The sequence below is a fragment of the Erithacus rubecula genome (genome assembly GCF_903797595.1).
Source record: "Erithacus rubecula genome assembly, chromosome: 16".
Taxonomy (NCBI): Eukaryota; Metazoa; Chordata; class Aves; order Passeriformes; family Muscicapidae; genus Erithacus; species Erithacus rubecula.
Genome location: NC_136668.1, coordinates 17519279 through 17532760, shown reverse-complemented (window position 1 = coordinate 17532760; position 13482 = coordinate 17519279). Strand labels below are relative to the sequence as shown.

Below are 13482 nucleotides of genomic sequence, written 5' to 3'. Positions count from 1 at the left end.
AGGGTCACATGGGACCCTATGAAAACCTAAAAAAACCCAATAGTTTGAGATTTAACCTTTTTTCCCCCCTGCAGACAGCTTTGCAAAACAAGGTCATCAAAAAGGTCTCTGAAATTCCTTAAATACATTGTTGTGGTGGAGCTGTGCAGGTGCACATGAGATGCTGCTCTAACTGTGAACTTGTGTTACACCAGCCACCCAACAAAGCATTTGATACTACACTTGAAATAATTTTCTGACATGGATTATAAAAGAAAACCAGGCTGCCAGAGGCTGATTTGGCTATATTTGGGAAATAAACACACTCTCAGCTTTGTAAAGCCATATGGTGGATTTATTCACAATCAGCAGTTCCTTTCAAATGCAAGTTCATGTCATTTAGTGATACATTTTCCAGTATTCAGCTCAGCACTGTGTTTTCTCTGTTTCCTCTTGCAGCGTGTGATCTGGGAATGGTCAGCTGGCTGTGGCCACCTCTGGTCTCAGCACTGCACATTCAGCAGTAAAATTAAGCACTTACATTAGTGGGTTCTTACCAGCTCCTGTGGACCTCATCAGCAGTTTTTGTCCCTGCTCATTCCAGTGCTGCTGGCTGCTGTTTTCCTTTCTGTGCAGTGTTGCACAACAGTGCAACTTTTGGCTTGGTCTCTTCTGGAAACTGGACTGTAAGACCATGGAATGTGTCTGAGCCCCTCTCCTCGCTTGCTTGGCTGCTCCAGGTCTGGGCTGGGGGTCTCAGAGGCACCAGCTCGGTGGGAAGGTGGGCAGGGGGTGTCCCCGTAGTGCTCTTTGGGGTGGGGGTCTCACCGTGGGAGGGGCTCTGTGTGCAGCACCCCTGCAGGCTCAGCGTGCAGGCAGGTGTGCTCAGCACCTGGCCAGGGCACTCCCAGCCCCAGGGGCTCTGCTGGGTTGGCAGAGAGCTGCTGCTCCCCGTGTGGGCAGCCTGTGTCCCCAGGATGGGCCCTGAGGGACTTCAGGAGGTCTCAGCCCGAAGATCTGGAGCTCTGCAGTTTGTGGAAGGTCAGGAGCTGCTGAGGGCATTTTCACAAGGTGAAGGGTGGCAGTGACAATTCCTGGGGCATGAGCAGCTCCAGGCCCCGGGACAGCTGCTGCAGAGCAGGAAGGAGGGCTTGGCCCCATAGGGGTGAGTGGGCTGCTGTGTGTCCCCAGGGGTGTCCTGTGCCTGCCCTGAACAGCTCCCTGTGTTTTTCTGAGGGCTCTGTGTCCTGACAGAGCCCAGAGCACAGCTGCACAGCAAAGGCTTTGCCTGCACAAGCACGGTCCCCTGCTGCTTGGGCTGCCCTCAAATCTTCTCCTTTTTGTGCTGGCTTTGTAATTTCTCAAGGGTTACTTGTCCTTGAGAGGAAAGATATTGCAGGTTTGCTGTGCTTGACATCACTCCCCATGTTGCTGGAACTTAAAAGCCATAAAATCCACACTGATGAATTTTCACACGTCAGTCTGTTTTTGATGAGGATGTTTTTGATGGACTATAATGCCCATGCTTTTCTGACGCCCATTTTTGGAGGGCAGGAGTGAGGGGAACCTTGCTGTTACATCTTAGACATTCTGTGCCCATAAATTTGGGTCTCAGGCAAATGAAGCACCGGAGCCTCTTTGTCAAAGCTCGTTGGCAAAAAATGTGTATGATGGTGATGAGTAGGTCTAAAACAAACTCAGCAGAATGAAAGGTGACTCTTTCTTGTGGGTTATGGCAGCTTGGAGGGGAAGGCTGAGGGGCCAAGTGTGGGAAGGGCTGGGGATGAGGCAGGGATGGTGTGGGGTGCTCAGTCCTCTGCCCAGGACACCCTTTGGTGGCAGGGCTGTGTGTGCTGCTGCCCAGGGGCAGAGGGAGCTGCAGTCTGTGTGACCTCATGTGAAAAACACTGTTCAACTCCTCTTTGTAGCAGCACAGGGACTTGTTCTGTGGCAGTCAAGGTGGGGCTGCTACCAGCTGCCAGCAGCAGCAGCTGTGAGGATGAGGATGGGCTGCAGCATTCCACGGGCTGTGTCCACAGAACACACAGACTGACACTGCTCCTGCTCATGAATCTATTACTCTCCATGCACGGATGATTCTCCCTTTAAATGTTCAGAAATCACAAACATAACAGGAATTGAATCAGTTTTGTGTATTCAATTGGATTAAAGTATCTGTATTCCCATGTTTACCAGGGCAATTGGATTTAATGTTACTTTGCATATTGTTCCACTCTCATCTTCGGGGGGAGTAGTTGCCTGTTTTAGGAAGTAATTTTCTTTTAAGGACAATAAAATCTTAATGATCACATCATCACATTTCAGTGTAGACATCTATGCCTGATGTCATACTGGCCCCAGTGCTGATGTTGTTCTGTGTAATTCAGGAAGAAGCTTGGGAAGGCAGGTGTGTGTGCTCCTGTGTGCTGGAGCCCATGTGCTGCTCTTTGATTCATGGCTGGGTCGGGGCTATTTGATTTACTTCCCCCAGGCATTTTATAATCTGTTTAACATAACACAGTCGTTTGTCTTGTTTGCTGACTGCTTCACAGATGGATATGTGATTTTCTAATTACTATATGAACGTTAATAAGACATGATATCTTTTATTAATTAACAGTTTTCCAGGTTTATTTTTCCAAATGACATGAGGTAGATTATATGTAAATATTAGGTGACATACAAATATTAGTTTTACAGCATTGGCATTCTGAGAAGTCAGGCAAATCTTTAAGGCATGGTGTCTCTTTTTTTTCTTTCTCCTCTCCCCTAAGCTGTAGTCCATGAAGAATCTTTGGCAGCACAATTGGGTTTCTGTTTTGTTAAAGGCTGGTCTCCCCTAATGCAAGGAAAGCCCAGACCTGGCTGATGTCCTAGGCCATGCTCTGTATTTATCCTGCCAGTGCAGCCCCCTCCCTTCCTTGTGTGATGCTGTCAGCCCACCTTTGCAGCTGCAGATCTCCAGCAGTGGCACTCAGTGTGGACAGTCCTTCTTGGCTGTGGAGCACACAGAGAAGAGAGTGGCAGTTCCTGGGAGCTCTCCCTGCTCCGTGGCTCAGGAGCAGCCTGAGAAAGGAGCTCAGCTCTCCTGGGAAGGGGGCAGTGCCAGGCACTCCCAAAGTCACACCTTCTGACAGCTGTGGAACTTCAGCTAATCCCTGGGCAGGTCAGGAGTGAAGCTCTGCCAGACACACTTTCCTTTCCTTTCCTTTGGGGAGTTAATTGTGACCGATGAGCCTTTGAGCTTTCCATTTGGCAGGGCTGGCCAGGCTGTGTCTGTGTGTGCCTCACTCTGCTGCTGCTGGGTGACAGCTGAGGACAAGCAGAATGATTTTTATATGGTAACAGTCCCAGCCTCAAACTCCCAATTCTCTGAAACTTACTGTGTTTGTGTTGCAAGACATGGGCAGCCCTGTTTTAATTTATAGCATGATTTCATTACTCTTTGATGTGGGACATATTCAATTAACTGAAGGCTGTGAAGTAATTGCAGTTTAGGAAATACAATTCACAGTGACCTGGATGTGCTTGTGTTCCATTGGGGAACATTCTTTCAAATAAAATCCACCTTTGAGGCCATTTGAAGTTTTGCCTGTTAATTGCTAATTTAGCAGAATAAATGTTAAAGAGTCATTCTTGCAAATAAAGTCCCAGGATGTGTGGGGAATCATTTGAGAGTCCAATGTAAATATATGACATGACAAAGTTTGCTTTTTCAGTACTCAGACTGATCCCTGTTTCTCTTTTGTTGGTTCTTCTGGTCATCAGCTGATGGATTAACAGTGTGCAAACTGTTGCTGGTTTAACAGTTTAGAAGGCAGGTGCCAGCTGCCCTGCCCAGCCTGATGCCCTGTGGAGGGCCTGGGCTGGCTGCAGTGTGTGAGGGGCTGGGGGACCCCCAAGGACATGGACTGCAGCACGGCTCAAAGCTTTTACTTTTGCAAGTAAAAACTTATTCCTTAGTGTAGACTAGTGTGCTGCACTGGTTTAGGTGCTCCAATGCTGAAGCATGTGGCCTTAATCTTCAGGAGTGGCAAATCCTATTTACTGTGTAAGTATTTAAGCTAATTACATCTCTGATGTGAGGAACATGTGACAAACTGTTCACACTGTATCCTTTAAAAGACATTGATGTCTCAGACCCCCATGAAACATCCTGTGCCCATTCCATTCCTGGGGCAGTGTATGTGTTCTGCAGCATATAGCTTAGTCATAATATAGAGGTAATGAGTTTGTTATGGCTGGATCATCTGTAGAATAGAACAAGAAGAATTCATAGCAAGTTTTTCCTGCAAGCACCATGTTTATGTTGCTGTTGCACAGGTGCATTTTGTTCTTGCTGCATGGCTGTTGCATCGTAGGAGAAATCCGAGGAACAGGAAGATGTTTGGGCTTTTCTAAAGCCTGGCATGAAATGCTTATAGGGTGAGACTGGATGTGAGGGAAGGGCTGCTGGCAGGCAGCAGGGGCAGGCTGGTTTAATGGAAGGCAGGAGGGAAATGCTCCCCAGACAGGCTGGGTGTGTGGCAGTGCTTGTTAATCACCCACAGCTTGTACCAGCACCTGCAATGGCACAGCAGGGGCCAAGGCCAAGTAGATCCATTTATCATTTGACCTTTGGGAGGCAGAAGTCTTCACCTATTTTGCATTTGATGAACTGATTCTTCCCTTTTCTGCCTTGAAGTCCTGACTCTTGTTCTCCTCATTTGGGAAGAAGAGGGCTGCAGCTTGTCCTCTGTATTTTCTTGATCTTGGTTTAATCTGGTAAATTATTGGCCTTCCTCAAGTCATGCTAATTAAGGCTCATATGACTGGGACTTCATCACAGACGTGGGTTATGGCTTCCCCAGCTTGCTTACATGACTTACAGGAGAAAACATGGAAACCAAATTGATGTAGTGCAGTGAAATCAGAGCCAATGCAGGTACCCCACTGAGGGCACTAAGCTAACCATCAATTAACCAACAGAAGTAATTCTTACAATTTAAAAAAAGAAATTGTTATCCATATTTAATGGCTAAAAGTTTAGGATAATTGTTCTAATCCAAAACAGTAATTAGGAAAATAGATTCAGTGCTCATGGATGGGAGGGTAAAATAAATGCTGTGAAGGAAGTTCTGTTCTTAGCATAAAATTGGAAGTTTGATTCAATTATTCTTCACACACTGTTTAGATCCCACTGAAAGCTGAGCACGGAATTCTTCAGCCTCTGTAATTGGAGCAAAAATCAGTGGAGTGGAAAGTGTCCTAGCCCTTCAGGAGATGTCAAAGTACAGAACATGGCAGACACCTGGGGGTTTGGGAAACTGTGACAGTTACAAGCTGACCTTTGGTGAATTTAATCTGCAAATGGATTCCTGCTTAGGATAGCTAATGCTTTTAGTTATTTTAAAGGCTTGTTCCTGGATTTTAAAAAGCTGAGAATAAATGGATTTCATGATGCAGTTCCTATGCATGTTGCATAACAAACAGGTGGCTTCTGGATTTGTTTAAATGATACAGTGTATTGCAAAACTGCAGAATTTGTGAATAAGTATAGTTCATGCACAATGGGGGAATGATTTTTGCCGCTTAGTAAAGGAGAAGGGACTTGGCACCTGTTAAATTGAAAATGCACTGAAGGTGGTGTCTATGAAAAGGAAGGGAAGGAGGTCACTGCTGTGTTTATGACATTCACGGGTGTTTATGACATTCACGTTGTTGTTACTCAGCTGGGCATTGCCCTTGGCCTGGGGCTTGGCATCTGGGCTCTGATGGCAGGAGGTGATATGGGAACAACTGCTTATTCAAAATCTGTCTCTTTTTCTTGTCTGAAGCTGCTTTTGCCTCTTACAGGACGCCTGCAGGTGAGTGCAGCCTGCAGAGAGGGAGAGCCCAGTTCCTGGGGATAATGTGATGGGGTTTCAATCTTTCCTTTCCACCTCTCCTTTCCTGTGGGAGGTGCATGTCCTTCCCTTGGAGGCAGGACAGCACAGACAGAGGTGTCAGTAGCTTGCCCAGAGCCAGCAGCACTTCCAGGTCCTGTGCTGTGCTGGGGTCTGGCCCCTGTGCTGCCACATGCACGAGGAGATGCCTGCAGCACGAACATTATTTCACAGCCCTTGGTCCATTCTGTTCTCTGGATGCTGCCAATCCCCCCATTCGCATCAACCTTTGTGCTCATAAGTCATCCCTTCCAAAGTCAAGGCAGGGTAAGCCTGGACCAGCTGCCCGTGGGCACACATGCCCTTAGCACTGCTGGCATGGCCACCTGCACGGCCCTTTCTGCATCCCTTTCCCGGGACACCCGGCGTTCCTGTGCTCTGCCTGTGCCAAAAAGAGGTCTGCTGTCAGCCCTGGGCTGGGATCCTGTGTTTGGGGCCGGCAGGTCAGGGAGCAGCATTGCTTCTGCCTCAAGGCTGCAGGAGCTTCCCCAGGGGCAGGGGGGTCGGGCAGGGGCAGCGACCACCCGGCAGGAAGGAGCATCACCAGGTATGACAGCATCCCGCGGCAAGAGCATCCTGTGGGCAGCAACATCCCCGGGCAGGAGCATCCCCGGGCAGAAGGGAGCATCCCGGTGTGCAGGAGCGCTCCCGGGGCCGGTGTATCCCCGGGCAGAAGCATCCCCGTGTGCAGGAGCGCTCCCGGGGCCGGTGTATCCCCGGGCTGGAGCATCCCGGTGTGCAGGAGCGCTCCCGGGGCCGGTGTGCCCCGGGCAGGAGCATCCCGGTGCGCAGGAGCGCTCCCGGGGCCGGTGTGTCCCGAGCAGGAGCATCCCGGTGTGCAGGAGCGCTCCTGGGGCCGGTGTGTCCCGAGCAGGAGCATCCCGGTGTGCAGGAGCGCTCCCGGGGCCGGTGTATCCCCGGGCTGGAGCATCCCGGTGCGCAGGAGCGCTCCTGGTGCAGGTGTGCCCCGGGCAGGAGCATCCCCGTGCGCAGGAGCGCTCCCGGGGCCGGTGTGTCCCGAGCAGGAGCATCCCGGTGTGCAGGAGCGCTCCTGGGGCCGGTGTGTCCCGAGCAGGAGCATCCCGGTGTGCAGGAGCGCTCCTGGTGCAGGTGTGTCCCCGAGCAGGAGCATCCCGGTGCGCAGGAGCGCTCCTGGGGCCGGTGTGCCCCGGGCAGGAGCATCCCGGTGTGCAGGAGCGCTCCTGGTGCAGGTGTGCCCCGGGCAGGAGCATCCCGGTGTGCAGGAGCGCTCCCGGGGCCGGTGTGCCCCGGGCAGGAGCATCCCGGTGTGCAGGAGCGCTCCCGGGGCCGGTGTGCCCCGGGCAGGAGCATCCCGGTGTGCAGGAGCGCTCCTGGTGCAGGTGTGCCCCGGGCAGGAGCATCCCGGTGCGCAGGAGCGCTCCCGGGGCCGGTGTGCCCCAGCAGCGCCGTCTCCGGGGCCGGGGCCGCGCCGCGCTCCGCCCGCCGGCGGTGCCGGTCGGTGCCGTATGGGAGGAGCCAGCGGGCACCGCCGCCCCTGCGCCCCCCCCGCCGCATTTGGCGGCCGCCGCCGCGGAGCAGGGCGCGGGGGGGGATGATGGATCCGCGGCTGCGGCTGCTGACGCCCCGCGCCCGCCTGCCCGCCGTCAATGGAGGAGGACGCTGAGACCCGCAAGATCAGCAGCAGTTTCCTGCGGGATCACAGCTATGCCACGGAAGGTGAGCCCGGCCCGCAGCCCCCGGCCCGCCCGCAGCAGGTGAGGCCGCCCCGCAGCGGCCCCGGCCCCCGCCCGCACCGCCGCGCATCCCCCGCGCCCTCCCAGCATCGTCCTGCGCCTTCCCCCATCACCCCTCACCTTCCCCCGCATCGCCCGCGCCTTCCCCCCATACCTTCCCCCATCACCCCTCACCTTCCCCCCGCATCGCCCGCACCTTCCCCCCATCACCCCTCACCTTCCCCCACATCGCCCCGCGCCTTCCCCCATCACCCCGCACCTTCCCCCCATCACCCCTCACCTTCCCCCACATCGCCCTGAGCCTTCCCCCATCACCCCGTACCTTCCCCCCATCACCCCGCACCTTCCCCCCATCACCCCGCACCTTCCCCCCATCGCCCCGCGCCCTCCCCCGCGACTCTGTCCCGGGACCGGCCCCGCTGCCCCGCCCGGGCTGCTCAGCCCCACGGCGGCGGCCCCGGGGGTCGCTGCGGGCGCGGCGAAGCCTCTCCGGTGACTCAGCAGCGCTGGGTGTCGCCGGGTGGGCTCCCCTGGGCCGGGTGGTCCCTCGGTGGAGCGGGGGTGGCCGAGCCGGGGCACCGAGGGCCGTCCGCATCTCCCCGCGTCCCGCCCTGCTGCGGAGCCCCCAGCCCCGCCGGACCCCTCCGCGAGCCCTTCCCGCCGGAGCGGGGGGATGCGGGGCTGGCCGGGGCCGGAGCGGTGCGGGGCTGGCCGGGGCTGGAGCCGGGGCCGGAGCGATGCGGGGCTGGCCGGGGCCGGGGCCGGAGCCGGAGCGGTGCGGGGCTGGCCGGGGCCGGAGCCGGAGCCGGAGCGATGCGGGGCTGGCCGGGGCCGGGGCCGGAGCCGGAGCGATGCGGGGCTGGCCGGGGCCGGGGCCGGAGCCGGAGCGGTGCGGGCGGCGGCCGCGGCTCGGGATCGCTGCCTGAGCGCGTTCGCGGTGCCGCAGGTGGCTGGAGCCGCGCTGTGAGCTGCGGGAATACGGCAGAGGCTGGTGCAGGGCTCGTCAATGGAACAGTTGTCGCGGGGCTGTTTTCACTACAAGCCGCTTCAGGGGAGGTGTATGAATCCTGGCTGTGCTTTGCAGATGCGAGGAGATGCCAAGGCTGTTGGACATGGATAATGTCACAACCCTGGTGAGGCTCGTGGTGCATTTGAAAGCGATTTCCCGTGACGGCTCAAGAGCAGAGAAGATGGTGTGGCCATGTTCTGTTCAGGCTTCAGAACATGAGCTCAGCGTGCACATGATGCTGCAGCCGCCACAAAGGCAGCTCCAGCAGCGAGGGGTGAAGGAGGGATGGGGATGGAGCTGCTGGTGCCTCTGCTATCCTCCCTGGTAGCTGAAGAGCTGTCAACTTCACATCAGCTCTGTCACAACCTCCCTTTGCTTTCTCGCTTCAGGAGGAAAGTGCAGCTGATGTAAAACGGAACCCCCCACCCTTTCTGGTAGCACTGACACCTTCAATGAAGCTTCAAAAACCGTACTTCATACCAGAATATGGGCAGGTTTATTTATAGCTTAATTAGTAGCCAAAGAGGTTTTCCTTCACTGTGTCATCCTCGTGAGACTCAGAGCAAGCCAGACTTTGGGCATTTTGTCATAGGGCTAAAGGAGGGTTTATCTAGTGGGAAATCTTTGGCTTAATATAGTAATGGGAATCTTTGGATACCTGATGAGCCAAGGAAATGGTTGTTGGTGTTGCTTGTGTGTAGTTGGAATGCGAGTGCTCAGCGTGACAGCCCCCAGATTTTGGGGAGGGGCTGTCCTGCGGCACCCCGGGCTCTGCTGCTCCCCTTGGGTGTTTCATCTGGGGCCTGGGGTCCAGCAGGACTCTCTGTGGGGCTGGGAGTGGACAGACCTGCCGTGGGCTGAGGGATGGACCTGTGGAAGCCGCTTCATCCTGGCTGGACGTTCCTGCTGAGGGGGGTGGTGAGAGCCAGTGCTTCCGGGGGTGCCGAGGCCAGGATGGGACTGAGCTCCCGTGTCTCCCAGCTGCCCGGCTCACATCACCTTGTGCTGTGCTCTCTGAAGGATGAATTTGCTGTTGCTGCATTCCAAAAGGCAGCTGCAACAGCCAGCAAATGTAAAATGGAGCTGTAGCTACCTTGTTGTGACCTGCTGAGAACTCAGGTTTTCTGGTGGGGAGGGGAGGGGGCTTGAGATGAGCCCGCAGAGATTTCTGCCGGTGGCACTGGGAGGGCGGTGGGTTCCCAGTGTAAGATCCAGTCTGTCTGCAATCTGTGGCTGTGTGCTGCCGTTTTCAGAAGAACCTTGTGCGCCGTACTGGGGTAGCACAGCAATCCTTCGGTAGAAATGAAACACATTTGTGCAGTACATACCGTGTGATCCGTGCTGTGGTGGCAGGGCAGGGGGAAGTACAGGGGGGATTTAATGTTTGTGTGTCAGCTGGGAGTTTTTCTTCACTTCGTGCTGTATGTATAGAGCTCCTGACTCTATGCAGTGGTTCTGCTACAGGGAAGCTGATTGCACTTTGAAATGGTAGATCCTGCTAAGATAAAACATTAGATAATCCAGTTTTATTTTTTTCTACATGTGAAAACAGCATATGCCTAAAACACTGTGGTATCTGGTTAAAAAAAAAAGAAGAAAATGCTGTGCAGCAAGTGCAGACTTGCTTTGGAAATGAAGGTGTCTCTGGTGTATCAGCTGGGGGAAATAGCCGGTTATGTAATTTGCTTTAGTGAAGTGTCGTTGTTACTTAAATAGGTCTGGTATTTTCATGCAAATGCGGGGTGAGGAACGGCACCATCTCAAGCGCACATTGGAACGCGGTGCTCCGGCGCAGCACGGAGTGCAGCTGGGGGGAATCGGGAATCGGGGTCCCTGTGCCGACTGCAGCCGGGCTGGCAGGGGGTGCTGAGTGCAGCCCGCACCCCCAGCCCTGCCAAAACCGGCACAGGAGCAGGGCACTGCCAGCTCAGACCTCAGAGCGCTGCTGCACAGCGGCATCTCACATGAAACGTGTCCACAAAATACGCCTGATGTGTTCTTGTTTTGCATAAATCTGTCTTCATTGGCAATTCTGCTGAGTGCCCAGCCAGAAGTAGGACAAATTGAGACATTTGAATACAAACAACCTTTGGAGCAGCTTCCACTTCTAGATGTGCTTGTTGGACATGTGGCTTTCAGGGGAGAAACTCCTGAGGGAGTTTCCCAAACTGAATAGGTTTTGCTGTTGAGAAATCTATCACTAAGCCTTTATTTCCTTTTCCTGGTTTAATCTTGTTACTCGCCCTGTAACCCTCTGTCAGCCTCAGTCATCCCCATCCTGCCTGTGCCCCTGCCCTGCCATCATGCTGCAAGTGCCTCTCTGCCCTCATGCCAGGCCTGTTTGCTCAAGCTCTCTGTGCTACTGTGGTTGCTTTTATAAAAATCTTCATTCAGTCTCCAGGAAAGCATCAAGTGAAGCATTTCCCAGTGCTGGTTTAGGGCAAGGGTATTTCTGTTGTTGCAAATGATGGAAGTTGTTGTTTGGAGATCATCTGGATTGAGATTTAATTAATCCAGGAACCTCTGTGAAGTTGTTTCATCACATGAGTACTTTGGTTATGAAACACACTGCCATCCTTTCTGCTTTTTGTTTATACACATGTGCTGTGTTTAGACATCCCTTCCTCTTCCTGAGCCTGTGCTTCCCAGGTGAGAAGGACCCACAGACATCTCCTTGTGCCAAACCTGGGATCCCTGCAGAAGCACAGCATAACTCAATGTTTGCAGGGCTCTACGTCAAAGCCGATTTGGGGATACTTTAACATACAGATTAAGGAGGGAATAGATGTGCTGGGGACTCTCTAATCTAGAGATTACTGAGAGGGCTGGGAGCAGGTAATGATGTGGCTGACCCTCTGCAGATGGGCTGTGAGGAGGGTGTCCAGTCACTGGTGATGACTTGTGTCTGTCTCTGTCTGCTCAACCCTGTGTGAGAACCAAGCTGCTCCCTCTCCAGCTCTGGGGAAAGCTGGGTCACCCCAGCAGGCACATGGAGGGGTCTGGGCCTGTCATCAGGCTTCAAAATGGAATTGAGGGACTTGGTGAAGTGGTCAAGATTTACTAAACATAGAGAGACCACCCCTGGTTCATGAGCCCCCTGATCTGAACAGTGCAGAGGGTGGGAGAATATTAGGAAAGGTTGCATGATTGCTCTGTTCTTGTATTGTCTGTGGTCTGCTGGAGACAGGATGCTGGGCTGGATGTGCTCCCAACCTGACCCAGCAGACTGTCCCTGACGCTGCTTCAGGAGTCTGCAGGGCTGTGTCAGACCCCTGACACCTCCTACGGAAAGAGCTGGTGAGATCTGGGGTACCAGAAGGAAGGTCAGTAGGTGGAAGGGCTTAAGGCCATGGCAGGCTGGGTGATCATCAGCTTCCCCAGCTCTGCAGGCTGCAGCAGAGGGATACCTCTGCCAGCAGGGGTGCAATCAGAGCATCCTGCAGGTTGGAAAAGGTCTCCAAGGTTTTTGAGTCCAGACTTGCTTGTTAGTTATTGCCTGGGGGAATAAATGCTTGTGGAAGGAATCCTTTGGGGATATCCATGGCAGCTGCTGGATCACTTGGAAATGCGGCAGGGTGTGAGGGGTGCCGCCCGTTCCCGTGCGAGTGTGCGGGGCTGAGGCTGGGCCGGCACACGAGCGGGGCCGTGCTCACCTGGCAGGATGATCAGGTTAAAAACGGCGGCGGCTCCCTCCCTGCTCCTCCCCACGGCGGCTGCACCGTGTGCTGAGCAGGCACAAAGCAGGCGGGGCTGGGCAGGCAGGGAGGGCCGGGGGGTGCCCTGTGAGCACCCCGGGACTGGACAGCGCCCTGTGAGCATCTCAGGGTCTGGGCAGTGTCCTGTGAGCATCTCAGGGTCTGGGCAGTGTCCTGTGAGCACCCAGGGTCTGGGCAGTGCCCTGTGAGCATCTCAGGGTTTGGGCAGCCAGTGCTGCTCTGCCTTGAGCTGACCAAAAGACCCAGATTCTCATCTCAGCATCCCTGTGTGGAGTTGCTGTGGCTGCTGGGCATCTGGCAGCCCTGGGCAGGGCCACCTGAGCTCTGCAGCCCTCCCAAAATCCCCATGAATTGGAACTGGGGAGCTGGTGATTGCCCTGCCCTGGGGAGGGGCAGCTGGGGCACAGTGAACCCAGAACTGGCCTGGGCCTGACCCCAGCACTCAGGAAAGGCTGAGATGCCACCGTGGCCACCTGCCCTGGAGCTTGGGCACTGGGGGCCAGGGGTGTGGGCACTGGGGCCAGGGGTGTGGGCACTGGTGTGTTTCTGTGTGCTGTCAGGAGTGCTGGCCCCAGCTCACCTCCTGCCATCCTCCCAGTGCAGGTGTGACTGAGTCGATGTCTTCACGGAGGGCAGCACTGCTGCTGTTTTCCCAGATGCATTATGAACCTGATTTCTGGAGGGGAAGGGTCTCCCTCTCTGGCCCAGGGAGTCCTGAGGTGGGCAGGTGGCTGTGTGGTTTGTCTGGGGTTTTGTTGGTTTGGTTTCCAGCCTTTTTCTGCTCAAGCCCCCAGCAGCACAGCCCTCAGTGCAGCCCAGCCCAGTGTTCCAGGTTCAGTTCCAGAGGGTGTTGGTGCTGTGGCAGCAGTGTGTGCCTTGGGAAGGAGGTGAAATGCCAGCCAGGTGAGGAGCTGTGGCTGTGACAGCACAGGGGCTGCAGGGCTCTGAGTGGGGCTCAGGAGAGCAGGGTCCCTGCAGAGCCCCCAGCAGAATCCTGCCCCCGTGCAGTGCTCTTGTCTGCATTGCTCACAGGTGCTGTGCAGCCTCTCTGCTCCCTTCACAGCCTGTGTGCTCCCTGCCTCGGGTGCCAGACCATCTCTGATGTCATGCTAAGGCAGCTCCTGGAATGGAAACGCAAC

At 54.9% G+C, this 13482-nt stretch overlaps 1 protein-coding gene across 3 annotated transcripts in view; it reads left to right on the top strand.

Annotated features, from left to right (window-relative positions):
• PPP2R2B (protein phosphatase 2 regulatory subunit Bbeta) overlaps positions 1-13482 on the top strand; it is a 51670-nt gene that overhangs the window by 7856 nt on the left and 30332 nt on the right. Inside the window, exon 1 of one of the 3 annotated variants that reach the window (XM_079319732.1) lies at positions 7425-7601. The exons of 1 other annotated variant lie outside the window; for it this stretch is intronic. In XM_079319732.1, the coding sequence (XP_079175858.1) occupies positions 7532-7601 (70 nt within the window). In that variant the 5' untranslated portion in view covers positions 7425-7531. Of the gene's footprint in view, positions 1-7424; positions 7640-13482 lie in introns of those variants that run through there. One more of the 3 variants, XM_079319734.1, reaches the window with a different exon arrangement.